General features: G+C 37.5%; 1 protein-coding gene across 9 annotated transcripts in view; it reads right to left on the bottom strand.

Moving 5' to 3' along the window:
* Nucleotides 1–567: 567 nt before the first annotated feature.
* The window catches only part of pcm1 (pericentriolar material 1), a 35,391-nt gene continuing 20,353 nt past the window's right edge, over nt 568–15,605 (bottom strand). For 7 of the 9 annotated variants that reach the window (XM_066718244.1, XM_066718245.1, XM_066718246.1 and 4 more), the window contains 22 exons: nt 14,870–15,095; nt 14,409–14,554; nt 14,135–14,316; nt 13,428–13,602; nt 11,530–11,870; nt 11,066–11,224; nt 10,287–10,343; nt 9,676–9,848; nt 9,280–9,411; nt 8,626–8,761; nt 8,377–8,511; nt 8,137–8,261; nt 7,746–7,880; nt 7,409–7,606; nt 6,482–6,547; nt 5,927–6,065; nt 3,879–4,045; nt 3,621–3,693; nt 3,069–3,316; nt 2,407–2,499; nt 1,902–2,025; nt 568–1,025 (listed from right to left, as the gene is read on the bottom strand). In XM_066718244.1, coding sequence (XP_066574341.1) covers nt 1,000–1,025; nt 1,902–2,025; nt 2,407–2,499; nt 3,069–3,316; nt 3,621–3,693; nt 3,879–4,045; nt 5,927–6,065; nt 6,482–6,547; nt 7,409–7,606; nt 7,746–7,880; nt 8,137–8,261; nt 8,377–8,511; nt 8,626–8,761; nt 9,280–9,411; nt 9,676–9,848; nt 10,287–10,343; nt 11,066–11,224; nt 11,530–11,870; nt 13,428–13,602; nt 14,135–14,316; nt 14,409–14,554; nt 14,870–15,095 — 3,256 coding nt within the window. In that variant the 3' untranslated portion in view covers nt 568–999. The remainder of the gene's footprint in view (nt 1,026–1,901; nt 2,026–2,406; nt 2,500–3,068; nt 3,317–3,620; nt 3,694–3,878; nt 4,046–5,926; nt 6,066–6,481; nt 6,548–7,408; nt 7,607–7,745; nt 7,881–8,136; nt 8,262–8,376; nt 8,512–8,625; nt 8,762–9,279; nt 9,412–9,675; nt 9,849–10,286; nt 10,344–11,065; nt 11,225–11,529; nt 11,871–13,427; nt 13,603–14,134; nt 14,317–14,408; nt 14,555–14,869; nt 15,096–15,605) is intronic. The other 2 variants (XM_066718247.1, XM_066718252.1) reach the window with 1 other exon arrangement.

Here is a 15,605-nt window from a genome sequence, read left to right on the forward strand (position 1 = left end):
CAACTATTATTGTAGGTACAGTCTAAATATGCAAAAGAGCATTTCTGCCTGACCATATTCTCAGAAAGGACCAGAAACTTGAACCTGTTTGAGAGAGATCTAGGACAATACTGAGACCAAAGAAGCTGCACCTGCAGTTTAAGATTAAAGGATTCAAGAAAGTGAAAATAATTCGAGAGCAGGACCTCTGTCTTGCTTCTATGAAATACCCACTGACAGTCCGTTAAATAATGAGCATCTGCACTCTTTAGTTCAACACTGATTTACAGCGTGACACAGAAATAGAAGTGTGATTGCTAGTGATTAGTTTTTTTAGATCATGAGCCCACGTCAACCTGTACTGGATCACCTGCGTTTCATGTCAGAAATACAGAAGTCAGTTCATTGTTATTCACATACGATATCTCGCTGCCAAAGATCAAAAGAACTGAAGGACTGTTTACAATTTTTATTTTTTATGGCTGCAAAAATATTCAGTCAATAAATGTATTCCATAAAATTTAAAATAAATGCATTGGACAGGAAGAGAATAAAAACCTAGAATCATATCAATTCTGAAATCAGAGGAATTCTTAGAGAACATTTATTTTGCAAATAAAATCTCAGAATAAAGATAGTTTAAACATTTAGTGGGCAAAATAAAAATGAATGGTTAAACTGAAGTAAGTAAAAGTTGCAGTTTCATTTATTTTGAAAAGTGCATAGTAAACATTTTAAAACACTGAAAAACTGAAGATATTTAACCACACAATACAACATGCCCAAAGTTAATCAAACCAAAAAATGAGACACACAAAAACAGTGCTGCAAGTCCCCTGCATGTCTAACTGCAAGACTTCGTTATGCTCCATCACCACAGCGACTCTAAAGGGCAGTGTGTCTAAAACAACGCATTTACAGGTTATTACAGGTCCATTGGAAATGTGTATGGAATCAAATGTGTACATGGTGCTAACATACGTTCACAGTAGTTAAAACTATACATTATGAAGAGATTCTTCATGCACTTTGGGCTCCAATGGTTTCTGAAGGGAGGGAAAAAAATAAATCAGGCAAGGTGCATAATAAAGGCAGAAGTGTGTATAATATATAGCAACGTGTGTGGAAAAACAGATTCAGTGCTGCAAAGATTCTACCAAGTACACATTACCAAACTGTCAATGGTCATAGGATTATATAAACAGACTTTGGCAAAGCACACGATTTATGCATATCAGCACAAAATAGTTGAGAAAGAATTACCAAAATACTAAATACAAAACCGCCCTTTAACTTCTGGAAGGAAAGTTTATTTGATAAACATTTATATTCCCTAGAACACCACAGTAGTGAAAAAAAAAAAAAAAATTCATATATATTTGCAGTACTAGAACTATTATTTTGAATGCTATAAACATCCAAGCAAGTTGTCAGATTAATAAATTACTGAAATGCACAGCATCGTTGAAATAAACCATAAATACTTTTCTTCCCCATAACTATGGAAACACAGTGTGCACCATTATAACAAAGGAACTACTAACTTACAATACAGTGATTCTTTGTTTGCTAGGCTTATTTTAAAATAAATGAAGTCTACAGTCACAATGACACAACAGCCAAATTTGGAATGTCTCAAGCAGTCTTCCATTAGGATGCAAAAATGCATAGAAATTGCATTACATTTGATGCATATAAGGATATATAGTGGTTATTTTTTTTTTAAGATCCTGTTTAGTTCACCTTCAATGAAAACTGAATTGTATTCTTAAATTTTACTTTCAAAGTCTGGCATGGATTTCAAGTGTTAGTTTAAGCTACAGGATAGGGTCCATATAAAACCAATGAAGTAGTCAGAGAATGTGTATGTTGAGGTGCATTAATGACTGTAGTAGCACAGAAGAGTACATCTTAAGAATTACCAGGTTCTTTTAGAGCTTGCGAGTTTCCAATCAGATCAGCAAGTTCATCCCCACTTCCATGAAGAATTTCGGCAGATAAATTGTTATTCTCTTGTTCCTCTGCAATTCTTTTTCGAAGTTCATCCTTTATTTGAACAAAAAAAAAAAAAAATCAAGGTTTTGTACATTTATCTGATAGTTATCCAAGAATACCAGACTAATTTTTTTTTTTTTTTCCCCATAGCACAGATCTATCAGTAAATGATCTGGAGAAAGATTGAAAAATACTTTATTTTGTTTACTATATAAATCATCACTTGAAACCCATGTTTAAAACCGTAAAGTAGGGACATTAGGAGGACTATAGTCACAACTGATAGACTTGCATTCACAGAAGATCCTTTGTGAAGCTGCATTGACAGGAATACCAATATCCAGATGTTTAAGTTGCAGAATGGTTTGAGCAGCCGTTTATGTCTTTAATGTACACCTCTGTGAAGATGTGAGCTCAGGCAGGAATACATACCTCACATAGCACAGAAAGTTGCAATGGTAAATCTTCCACTTTCACAAAATCATCTTCATCAGACTTTTGGCTTAAATTTCCAGATCCAGCTTCCTAAGAGAACATTTTAAAATATTTCTGTTCAGTACTTTAATTAAATGAATGCATTTAAAATGTGCCTAACACATACCGAAATCGTAGGGTAATACTATGTAGTGTTATCTTGTACTCTATAGATTTTATAAAATAAACAAAAGGGAAGAAATGTGCATGAATAAAATGGCTTAATTATAATCTGCTCACTCATACAGAACAAAAGGTTATTTCTGTCATACAGAAAATATGTATATTTGTGATGAGTAATTTAAATCTCACATGGTTACTTAAATATGATATTTCAAGTAAGTCGAGTAAGCTTCTTCCACAATGCCTAAATATTAATAATTAAAGCTGTAATTGCTCCATAAAAATGTAAATTAAACATTTCAAACTGCAGGTGCATTACAGATTTCACTAGATTAAGGAGGGACTGAACCAGAAATGAGTCAATTCATAGAGCTCCAGGTACATCAAGTTTTGCGTTTTAGTCTTTAAGGAGAAAGTTCATACAGTATTTCTCAACTTCATTAAGAATACAACTTGTAATCAAAATGTGCATAGACCTTTAGACATGCTTTACTTACATAGTCGTTAATCAAGACAGGAGAGTCTGTATCAGGACTGCATGCCAAGGAACCTTCTGGTGTTACAGCAGCAGATCTCCCCTCCACTTGATCTGCAGCAGCATCAACACTAATTCCCTCACTGAACGTTGGGGAAGAGCCATTTTCATCAGTAGTCACTTCGTTCACAGCAGCAGTAACAGTAATAGAGTTCTCCTTCACATCTTCAGAATCGGCCATCTCCGTGGATTCTGCACCATCGAGCTTGGCTTTAGGAGGAAACGCAATCGTACATGGGTGAAAGCATTTACAATTCTGTCACGCTGCGTTCAGTGGCCTACACAAGATGCTTGAGCCAGGATTAAGACCATTGTGTAAACAGTCCACTGTTCTTCTGCCTTGTCAAACAATTACCTAGAGAGTTTATTTGTATGTTACTGTTGTCCTTTGTGAATAAAAGCGAAATTAAATTAGTGCGATTCTCACAGTGTAAATTATAAAATCAACTTCTACAATCATTAGCTGCTGAAACCTCACCGTGACACTTTAGTAATTTACACCTAAGGAACTTACCTTCAGGGAATTCAGTGCGATTTTGATCAGACGTGCTTTCTTGACTGGGGTTTTGGGAGTTTATGTCGACATCCTAAAGAAACAAAAACATTTCCTAATTTTCTGACACTAAAGAATTGTATTGATCAATGACCGATCAATCTACCGTATCTGCTTAGGAAATACAATTCTCTAAGCCATGCTTCGCTGTTATTCTATATTATCTGACCAACTACATAAACAGCATTCACAGACTAGCCTGTTAGGAGCGCAGATTACCTTCTCATTGCGACCCTGCTCAGGTTCACACACAGCTTCACTGCTAGCTTGAAGAGAGGTTTGAACATCGATAGGCCCAGCTTCAAACTCTTCAAGTTCTTCATCTTCATCCTCATCCTCTCCACTGCCATAGTTTGTCAGGAGCTGAGTCTCTGCTTTAGAAAGACCTTAAAAAAAAAAAAAAAAAAAAAAAGTTTTAACTATGCCCCCCTGCAATAATAATACATCAAAATGTATACAATTTTTGCCATTAAGTGTTCTTTTGGAATTGTATAATTAATATTGAATTCAAGCAGAGGAAGTAAATGCATACATACAAAATACATTATATATAAAACATTGTTTTTTATATATATATATATATACAGTGAGGGAAAAAAGTATTTGATCCCCTGCTGATTTTGTACGTTTGCCCACTGACAAAGAAATGATCTGTCTATAATTTTAATGGTAGCTGTATTTTAACAGTGAGAGACAGAATAACAACAAAAAAAATCCAGAAAAACGCATTTCAAAAAAGTTATCAATTGATTTGCATGTTAATGAGGGAAATAAGTATTTGGCCCCTTCGACTTGGTACTTGGTGGCAAAACCCTTGTTGGCAATCACAGAGGTCAGACGTTTCTTGTAGTTGACCACCAGGTTTGCACACATCTCAGGAGGGATTTTGTCCCACTCCTCTTTGCAGATCCTCTCCAAGTCATTAAGGTTTCAAGGCTGACGTTTGGCAACTCGAACCTTCAGCTCCCTCCACAGATTTTCTATGGGATTAAGGTCTGGAGACTGGCTAGGCCACTCCAGGACCTTAATGTGCTTCTTCTTGACCCACTCCATTGTTGCCTTGGCTGTGTGTTTTGGGTCATTGTCATGCTGGAATACCCATCCACGACCCATTTTCAATGCCCTGGCTGAGGGAAGGAGGTTCTCACCCAAGATTTGACGGTACATGGCCCCATCCATCGTCCCTTTGATGCGGTGCAGTTGTCCTGTCCCCTTAGCAGAAAAACACCCCCAAAGCATAATGTTTCCACCTCCATGTTTGACGGTGGGGATGGTGTTCTTGGGGTGATTCCTCTTCCTCCAAACACGGCGAGTTGAGTTGATGCCAAAGAGCTTGATTTTGGTCTCATCTGACCACAACACTTTCACCCAGTTCTCCTCTGAATCATTCAGATGTTCATTGGCAAACTTCAGACGGGCCTGTACATGTGCTTTCTTGAGCAGGGGGACCTTGCGGGCGCTGCAGGATTTCAGTCCTTCACGGCGTAGTGTGTTACCAATTGTTTTCTTGGTGACTGGTCCCAGCTGCCTTGAGATCATTAACAAGATCCTCCCGTGTAGTTCTGGGCCGATTCCTCACCGTTCTCATGATCATTGAAACTCCACGAGGTGAGATCTTGCATGGAGCCCCAGACCGAGGGAGACTGACAGTTATTTTGTGTTTCTTCCATTTGCGAATAATCGCACCAACTGTTGTCACCTTCTCTCCAAGCTGCTTGGCGATGGTCTTGTAGCCCATTCCAGCCTTGTGTAGGTCTACAATCTTGTCCCTGACATCCTTGGACAGCTCTTTGGTCTTGGCCATGGTGGAGAGTTTGGAATCTGATTGATTGATTGCTTCTGTGGACAGGTGTCTTTTATACAGGTAACGAGCTGAGATTAGGAGCAGTCCCTTTAAGAGAGTGCTCCTAATCTCAGCTCGTTACCTGTATAAAAGACACCTGGGAGCCAGAAATCTTGCTGATTGATAGGGGATCAAATACTTATTTCCCTCATTAACATGCAAATCAATTTATAACTTTTTTGAAATGTGTTTTTCTGGATTTTTTTGTTGTTATTCTGTCTCTCACTGTTAAAATACACCTACCATTTAAATTATAGACTGATCATTTCTTTGTCAGTGGGCAAACGTACAAAATCAGCAGGGGATCAAATACTTTTTTCCCCTCACTGTATATATATATATAATAAAATAAATTCATATTGACTTTGTGCTTGAGTTTCACACACAAAGTTAGAAAAATAAACCATTTCATAATAAATCGTACTTATAGACATGGGTAACCCTTCACTGTCTTCATCTTCCTCCTCCTCCTCCCTGTCAGATGCATCAGTGTTCAGGGTTTCCTTGGTTTTGTTTTGTTCAGCCTCATGTTCAGTAAGGATCTGTTCAGTGTCATCTTTGTCCTAAAACACAAGGGGGAGCCACAATTTCCAAGTTAACAAACATGGGGTCTACAGTCATACGCTTACATTCTTCATCAATACTGAAATGCAATTACACCAACTTTAAAATGCAGGAATGTGATTTGTTTAAAGGAGTAATCATGATGAAAATCGTGATTTTCCTTATTTTAAGGAAACGCCAATTAATGGGAAAGATTCAAAAGACTTGACAGGAAAGCAGCATAAGAGTACGTCTATACTATTTATTAGCCAGACAGTACTAGTAGTACTGTAGTGAGTTTGTGCCGAGAATCTTATAGATTTAAACTGCAGCTGTGAAATTATTATACTTCAGTAAAAGGAGACCTTTTTAATGAGTTAGATTAAAAAGTTTTAATGCATTTCTATCTATACATCTATATCCTTCCCCAACTTACTTTATCTTCATCATGTAAATCTCCTGAAAAAGGCTGATCCCCATCGCCTTCAGAGGATTTATTTTCCTGAAAATCAAATGCATTTCAGAACCAGCAAGAAATAAATTTTCCTTAACTAAATGGAGCTCATATGGTTTTGCATTTCTTTGATACATATTTAGAGATAGGATAGTGACACAAAAATACTGATATCCATATTAAAATATAACTTTTGCAAGACCAGCAGAAATTCCTGATAAGCATGACATGTTATAAGTTGTGTTGATAAGCTATCGGGCATTGTTAATGGGAAATTGTATTATGTTTAGGAGTGTGGAAAGTTGGATTCCCTTGACTGCCTACATGTAAAAACTGAAAGTTCATCTGCAAGTTTTAAACAATTTGGATTAATCTGCCTATGTTTTTTACACAGAAACCTTTACATCCTGATCAGAAGAAAATTCAGTTCAATGTGTGGCTGAGAACAACCGACACACTGGAAGCTAAATCAGACAGTGTAAGAAAGTAAAGCCAGATAAAGCAGCTTTGGGGGATGAGTTATTCATGTTATTGATTAACACGTGTTCAAATGACAAAGCAGGCAAAACAGAATCAGTAGCTCAATAAAGATATGATGGAAAAAACTTTGGTTACAGCTTTTCCAGACTCCAGAAAGTGATTGGCTTAAAATATGGTCAAACAGATATACAAGATATACCCAAAAATCAAACCCATAGTATGCCATAGTAAATGTCAAAAAAATGTCACCCAAATTATATTTTTTATATATACAGCAAACAACTTAAGTTTTTATTTTTATGAAAACACATTCAGCTCCTAAATACCCTCAAATTTTGTTAATTTTCATTAAAACTTGCAATTAATGAACATTGCTGAATATCTATACATATGTATACTGGACAAGGAGGAAAAACAACCAACACACACCTCTGTGTTCAGTGTCTGTTTCACAGATGTGGCATCCATTTTCTTTTTCCCTTTTTGCTTCACTGTAGAGCTACTGTTATCTAGGTCTTGCATTAATCGGAAGAAAGCCAGCTCATTAAAGAGGATTTCAGAAATTTCCACTAGCAGATCTTCTCCACATTCCTTCAGTGTTCTCCCAGCAAATTTGGTCAATGAATCCTGAAAACACAAAACACATTTCACACAATTGAACCCCCATTCAACCCCTCAAAAATATACACGATACAAGAATAGTGTATTTAATGAAAATGTGATAGTGATATCCTTAAACCCACAGAGGTCAATTTGAAGGACTAACCTGCAATATACCGCCGAGCTGTTTGTGAAAGAATCGCACAAACTCCTTGCTCTCGTCATTCTGCTGTGTGAGTGTGAGGACCATACGCCTGATAGAAGTCAGAAGCTGTGAGGAGCATACATCATCCATGTGCTCCTGAGAAGTAAAAGAGGATGTTTACAGCTTTTTAAATGAAGCAGGAAAGTAAGTTCTGTATTCTCTAGAAAAGATGGATAATCTCCAGACTTGCAGGAGTACTGAAGATTTTATTTGCCTTTATTTCTGGTATGTGTATGTATAAATAAAACATTATGTATAATAAAAAAATACATACATATAGCTTTGAAAGAACCAGGAAGAGATGCATTTAGATTTGCAAATGCTGAACCAAAACAAATGTCCTATTCCTCACCTTAAAAAAGGGAATGACTTCCGTCATGATTGCTTTAATCTGCCGGTCGAGTTGTTGAGTATCAATACGTGGACAGGGAATATCTGTTGAGATCTGTCCGGTTATACTAGGACTTTGGCAAGCACCTTAGGAGAAAAGTAAAAAGCATTAAATAAAACTTTAAAATTATGCATCAAAGTTCAACACAAACATCTGCTTTATATTGATGAAAAATCAGTAAAGAGTTTACAGCGAAAGTACCTTCTAGGCCTTCAGGTGCCCGTTGTTCAATGGCAGAGGAGTCAGCCGTATTCTCGCTATATTCAGATCTGAGTTTCATGCGCTCATACTCTCGTATCCTTGCCAGTGCTTTGTCCAAGTGAATCACAGTATTCCCTGCACCAGAACAAGCATGCATAGTAAAGTGGCTCGTAATTAATTATTGACATGACACCAAGAGTAATGCATAATGTAGAAAAGCATATACACTATGAAAGGAGTTTAACATACCTAGATCATCGTTTGCAAATGGTTCAAGGTTGGAAGAGGTAGACAGGGTACTATCATTATCCACAAATTCAACAATACCATCATTCGGTTTCCTGTTTAGGGTTAGTTTATTGCCCGTGTTCTTCTCTGAAGCCTCCTATGAATACAGAAGATAATAAAATTAATTTAAATTTGAAAGTACACAAACATGTGGCTAAAGAAAACCAAAAACATTGTGCTCTCATTATGTCATATTAGAGACATATTGATTATGTCAAATCAAAATATATTTAATATAAAGTGAAGATTTTGAATTTGCAGTTTGGAAGTCAAAATGGCTATTTTGTAATATGCTTGTAATAATATATGACTTCAAAAGCTCCTTCTCGGGCTTGATTGAAATACGCACTACCTGGGCATTTGCTTTTCACAGATGACCACAGCACAAATAACAGCATCAACGTGTAGGGAAACTTTTCAAGCAAAGATCTATTAATTATTTATGTGTTAAAGCTCTGGACAATTCCAAGACACTCATTGGCCATGGTTCTGTATAGCAGAGGCGTTAAACATGGGACAGTTTGATGACAGAGCAAACTGCTGGAATTTTGTTGCTGGGCAGTTTGAAAAGACGTGACTAGAGCTCACAGCTGAACAACGGCAGCCAACACTTACCCCATCACTTGTAGCTAGGCTTTCACTGGGAGTCAGTTCTGAATTGGAGGCGGCCCATGCAACTGAACTCAGAGACATTGGCTGCTCCTCATTAGTCTCTTTCTTTTCAGTCAGATGCCTAGTCACAATGTCCTGCAAACATTAAATGATTAAATAACTACCCAGCTCAAATTAGGACTGAATTCAAAATAAGACAAATGAAGATTTAAGAGTTTCTCTATTTGTAGGTACAATCTACCACAACTTAACTAAATATTTGAGATATCCATAAATATCCATGTTCACACAAGAGTGTCCATTTTCAAGTGACAAAAGTTCTCATACCAATTTTGATTAGTACACTATGAAGTCAACAGTTGTATAACTACTCTGATAGGTCTTAACTCACACAATTACCTGTAAGGCATAAAGCGCTCTTTGTCGTAAATAATCTGTGTTGAGCATCTGAAGTTCATGGAAAAGTTCAATTAGGAAATGTGGCCGGGATTCATTCTGCGAAATTAAAGTTGCCACCTCAGAATATATGGTCTCACGCAGTGCTTCAAACAGGGAAAAGTCGCTGCTGGTTTCTGCAGTAAAACAAAAATAATTTTCATTGACAATCCTCAAGTTAACATTATTCCATCATTCAGTATTGCACTGAAACAGGATCGAAGTTAGTTTTGCTAAGGTATTGATGCACATACTTCCAGTTGCTTTTTAAATTGTGCATAATAGTTCAGTTTACATCACAATTTAAGATGCTCTATATTCTGTCCAGTAAAATTAGGACACTAGAAACTAGTGACTTTATAGAACGGTCAAATAAAATGTAAGCAAATTAAGCTTGAAATAGATCAAGACACTTTGGATTTGGGCAACACTTAAGCTTGTGTGTGTGTGTGTGTGTGTGTGTGTGTAGTGGTGTGAGGCGTCTTAAACATTAGTAGCGACTTGAGTAAAACAAAAGGAAAGAAGAGAAGTTCACCAAGCCTAGAGTTATACATGCAGAGGTACACATATATTACCTGGTGCTTCAGTGCATGCATTTCTGTTAGAGTGGAAGGGAGCTGTCCAAGCATTTGCTGTGGGGAATCGGACAGATAAAAGTGATACAAACAAAATGTGCACAGACAGAAAAGATGAGGGGAAATTAATAGAACACAAAAAAACGAAACGCTTTTTTTTTTAAGCAGGTATTCTCCCTGTTATTTAAATTAAAAAGGAGTATATATGGAAGCTGTTTAATGTGGCAAGTCCGATTTAAAGATTATTCGAATTAATCAGTAGAAGTACACCCCCCTAAAATGTAATTCTGTGTAGATGTTATGAACAAATGTATTGCTTCCAGTTAAACTGCTTGGTTTCCTATAAAGTATTTGCAAAAAAGTTGAAAGCTCTTCATTTCATACATGAAATTAGCAGTTTAATGGTTAAATGCCCTTACCTGGATTAAAGCACAAATTTCAGTTAAACACACAGACCCCTATTCATGATAGGTTAATGATCTATGAAATGTTTGAATAAGCACCAAGTTTTGTCAATTGCATTTGGATTATCTGCTCCACCCAGCTAGAAAAATTCTAAAAAGAGTCCTGAAGAGAACACAAAAAAGAAAAATGTAAAAAAGTGGTGGTTTCTTGGCGTTTACCAATGCAAAGCAGGCATCAAATACTGGGGTTTGAATTAATGATGTGGGTGGGTCTGAGTTCAACCACACCTGAGATCTTGCATTAAATAGTAACAGTCTGTGATAGTGCACGTGTTTAATATATAAAGTTTGAGGCCAAAGAAAATCCAAACGTACCTGAAGAAAGGTCATTGGATTTGCTGCATTTCAATTTACTGTTCAGCTGCTCCTGTGTTAGTTTATCAAAGATACTTTGAGGTTTGTCTTTCTGTTTGGAGTGAAGGACCCTCTCTTTACTGTATTCACTCGCACTGGAAGCATTGCCACTTTCCTGTCCTGGAGTAGAAGACCGAAACATTATAATTTAACATTCCTTGTACAAAAGTACAAGTATTTTACTCTAGTACTTCACAGCATTTCCGACCAATATTTATCCTTCAGACAGTTCAAACATTGTCATTGTCATCTCAAAACCCTTCAACTAACAGTGTAAGAACTCAAGCAGTGTTAAAGCTTGATTGTATAAAATGGCAAGAGAAACAGCTTAAAGATATTAAAATGGCTGGAAAGGCTTATTTGATCGTTTCAGATAGAACTATCAAGTGGCTGAAATTATCAAATCATCTGACAGCGATACATACCCACGTTACTACTTCCTGGATTTCTGTTGTGTACTTTACTCCGCTTTCTTTTGTTTTTTGATTTGGGGGTTTTGTCTTTTGAAGCAAGACTTGCTTGGGCTGAAGCTTTTCTTGATTTGAAGGTTTTAGTGACTGTAGTTGGGTCCATAGGATCTGGCATACTGCTGAAGCTCTCTAGGGACTCCTCCTCAAACGGACGGTTTCGGACATTTCTGGAAGGCTGTGGATTAAGAGCTTGCTGGCTTTGTGTGCCAGAGGACTGCCCTTCAGTATTGCCATTGTGAGCCCCACCATGCCAGCAAGCACCCTGGTGGTCACAACCTTCAACCTCTGTCGCACTCCTTTATTTGGAAAAAATACAAATAAAAATCAAGCAATCTTTTTATTATATATATATATATATATATATATATATATATATATATACACACACACACTCACCTAAAGGATTATTAGGAACACCATACTAATACTGTGTTTGACCCCCTTTCGCCTTCAGAACTGCCTTAATTCTACGTGGCATTGATTCAACAAGGTGCTGAAAGCATTCTTTAGAAATGTTGGCCCATATTGATAGGATAGCATCTTGCAGTTGATGGAGATTTGTGGGATGCACATCCAGGGCACGAAGCTCCCGTTCCACCACATCCCAAAGATGCTCTATTGGGTTGAGATCTGGTGACTGTGGGGGCCAGTTTAGTACAGTGAACTCATTGTCATGTTCAAGAAACCAATTTGAAATGATTCGACCTTTGTGACATGGTGCATTATCCTGCTGGAAGTAGCCATCAGAGGATGGGTACATGGTGGTCATAAAGGGATGGTCATGGTCAGAAACAATGCTCAGGTAGGCCGTGGCATTTAAACGATGCCCAATTGGCACTAAGGGGCCTAAAGTGTGCCAAGAAAACATCCCCCACACCATTACACCACCACCACCAGCCTGCACAGTAGTAACAAGGCATGATGGATCCATGTTCTCATTCTGTTTACGCCAAATTCTGACTCTACCATCTGAATGTCTCAACAGAAATCGAGACTCATCAGACCAGGCAACATTTTTCCAGTCTTCAACTGTCCAATTTTGGTGAGCTTGTGCAAATTGTAGCCTCTTTTTCCTATTTGTAGTGGAGATGAGTGGTACCCGGTGGGGTCTTCTGCTGTTGTAGCCCATCCGCCTCAAGGTTGTACGTGTTGTGGCTTCACAAATGCTTTGCTGCATACCCCGGTTGTAACGAGTGGTTATTTCAGTCAAAGTTGCTCTTCTATCAGCTTGAATCAGTCGGCCCATTCTCCTCTGACCTCTAGCATCAACAAGGCATTTTTGCCCACAGGACTGCCGCATACTGGATGTTTTTCCCTTTTCACACCATTCTTTGTAAACCCTAGAAATGGTTGTGCGTGAAAATCCCAGTAACTGAGCAGATTGTGAAATACTCAGACCGGCCCGTCTGGCACCAACAACCATGCCACGCTCAAAATTGCTTAAATCACCTTTCTTTCCCATTCAGACATTCAGTTTGGAGTTCAGGAGATTGTCTTGACCAGGACCACACCCCTAAATGCATTGAAGCAACTGCCATGTGATTGGTTGTTTAGATAATTGCATTAATGAGAAATTGAACAGGTGTTCCTAATAATCCTTTAGGTGAGTGTATATGTATATGTATATATAATACCGTTTGTTTTATTGCAGTCTTAAAAGTCAGGAAAGAAGTTCAGTGCTAGTTACTTCCTGGTTACCTGAAGAGCAATGATTGAGCACATACATTTACACAACAAAAATCTCACTCTATGAACACAAGAACCACTTATGAAATAATTTTAGGTTCAACTGGTATTAAAAAAAGCACAATCAACTGCAAATATGTGTAGATATAAACACATTCACAGCATACCGATTCTTCTCTGTGCCATTCAGAGATGTACTCTCAAAAGGTTGTGGAAAAGCCATATACTCAGTTTTCACAGATGTGTTGTGATCCACTCGTTGTCGCTCATTGCTGGTGTGGGCAGATGCATTTTGGGGGAATTCTCCAAAGGTGGGTGGAAACACTGGATTTAAGTTAAATCCTGAAACGATTAATAAAATAAATGTCATAACAGATTTTAAACTTGCATATTTAGGTACAAATTCCATCCTAATCATGTGAAATAGTGATAGTGAATTTTATTAACCAGTTTAACATTTATAAATTTTACTTGGTGGCTAAGCTGTTTTTTATAACTAGTTCAGTTGCAGACAAAAAGTTATATAGGTAAAAGAACATTTTTTGCAATTAGAACACTAAAAGACTTCACCCATTAAAGGAAAACCATTTCTTAAAATTAGTTCTACCTTTGGTTAAGTTGATCAAAAAGTATATTGTTTTTATAGGACCCTTTCCCATAAATGTGTCCAGTTCATTCATGAAAGTTTTTATAGCTGCCACTAAGGGGCAACACAAAACACAACAGACAATACATCAAATTAAAAACTATCATATGTTTTCCCATGGACTTTAAACTGGTTTAGAATTTCCAACAACATATGGTTGCTGTAGTTACTATTGTAGATGCAATTCTCAGTTACACTGCAAATAATGACAGTCACAGAGATACATACCAGAAGAAAGAGGAGAGAAGTTTGCAAGCCCAGGCATGTTCAGTGAGCTTAAAGGGGGAGGTAAATTAAATGGAAAGAACACATTTGGAGATGCAGGGCAGGTACTGCCATCCCGGTTAGCACCCTGCTGCGTTTGTTGCGATTGCTGCTGGCGCAGGAGATCGTTCAGCATTTGTTTCAATCTGAAAGGATAGAGATTTAAACTTCATCTCTTTGAAAAACAATGGATTACTTTCAACACTGAAAACATTCAACATGACAGTTTACTCCATACCTTTGAACATTGTTCTGTTGCCATGCCAGTTGTGTATAGCACTGATTTAACTGGTGCATTATTAACTGCACTTGAGGGGATCCAAGATTGTTTGGCAACACGCTGTAGGGGATGGTCAGCAGACTCTGAAGCATGTATGAAAGGGTCTGTTAAAATAAGAACAAACAATTAAGAGAAGGTTAAAACAGACCACGTATGTATATCAAGGTCCTAACTTATGCTCCACAATGCCAGAATAATAACCTGGAGGTTCATCTGAAGTAAGAACTGGTATAATTACAGAATAGCTCACATTACTGGATAACACCAGATTGTCTTGACTGTTTAGAACATACAAGCTTCTCAGTACTGGCCTTAACAGGGATAATGCATGATAAAAGAGGGTTAACAGAACAGATACCCCTGTACACAAATTACTGTGGATCTTAAGTGTTAGAACTACCAAAAGAAAATACTCCAACCTGCTGGTCTTGCATCAATGTCTGGCAAATATTGTTACTGAAATCAAGCTGCTTCTTCAGCTGGACAATTTGTTCCTGCCATTGTTGATTCTCCTCCACAAAAGACAGATCAGATGCCCAGCGAAGATTTTCCTGCCGTCTCATACTGACATTTTGCTGCTGCTTTGACTTGGGTGAGGGACGCACATTGCCATCCACAGAATATGGGTTGGAATTTTTCCAGGTGCTTTAACGAGAAATTAACATTGTAGTGTTATTAAGCAAGATGATTAAAATGATATTTTTACTATCTAGTGCTCTAACATATGCACAACATCTAATGGAGCCACTGGATAGATAAAAAAAAAACTCTCAAAAGATGATGCAACATGCATCATTCTTGATTTTCTCATCAAAATATTCTACCTTGTCACAGATGGAAATAAACAACGTAACTTTTATTGTTGGTAATGCATTTTTAGTAATCTTGCAGAGTACATTTATGCTGGTTATAATCTTTTTCTCTCCTACAGCATTACACCAAGGGACAATGTCCTGCCCCTAGACGCACATTCTACAGCTTAATGATGGATGCCCATTTAGGAATCCAGAAAGCAATACCTATAGCAAGTGTTCATGATTCCTCAGCTGTAACTATCTTACCTGCTAAGATTAAGATACTTTACAGTTGCCACAGAGACTTGACCCCCCCCCCCCCAAAGTATATTGCTGCATTAAACATTTAGTCTCTAGTGAA

The sequence above is a fragment of the Amia ocellicauda genome, chromosome 12, assembly GCF_036373705.1.
Source record: "Amia ocellicauda isolate fAmiCal2 chromosome 12, fAmiCal2.hap1, whole genome shotgun sequence".
In the NCBI taxonomy this organism is placed as follows: domain Eukaryota; kingdom Metazoa; phylum Chordata; class Actinopteri; order Amiiformes; family Amiidae; genus Amia; species Amia ocellicauda.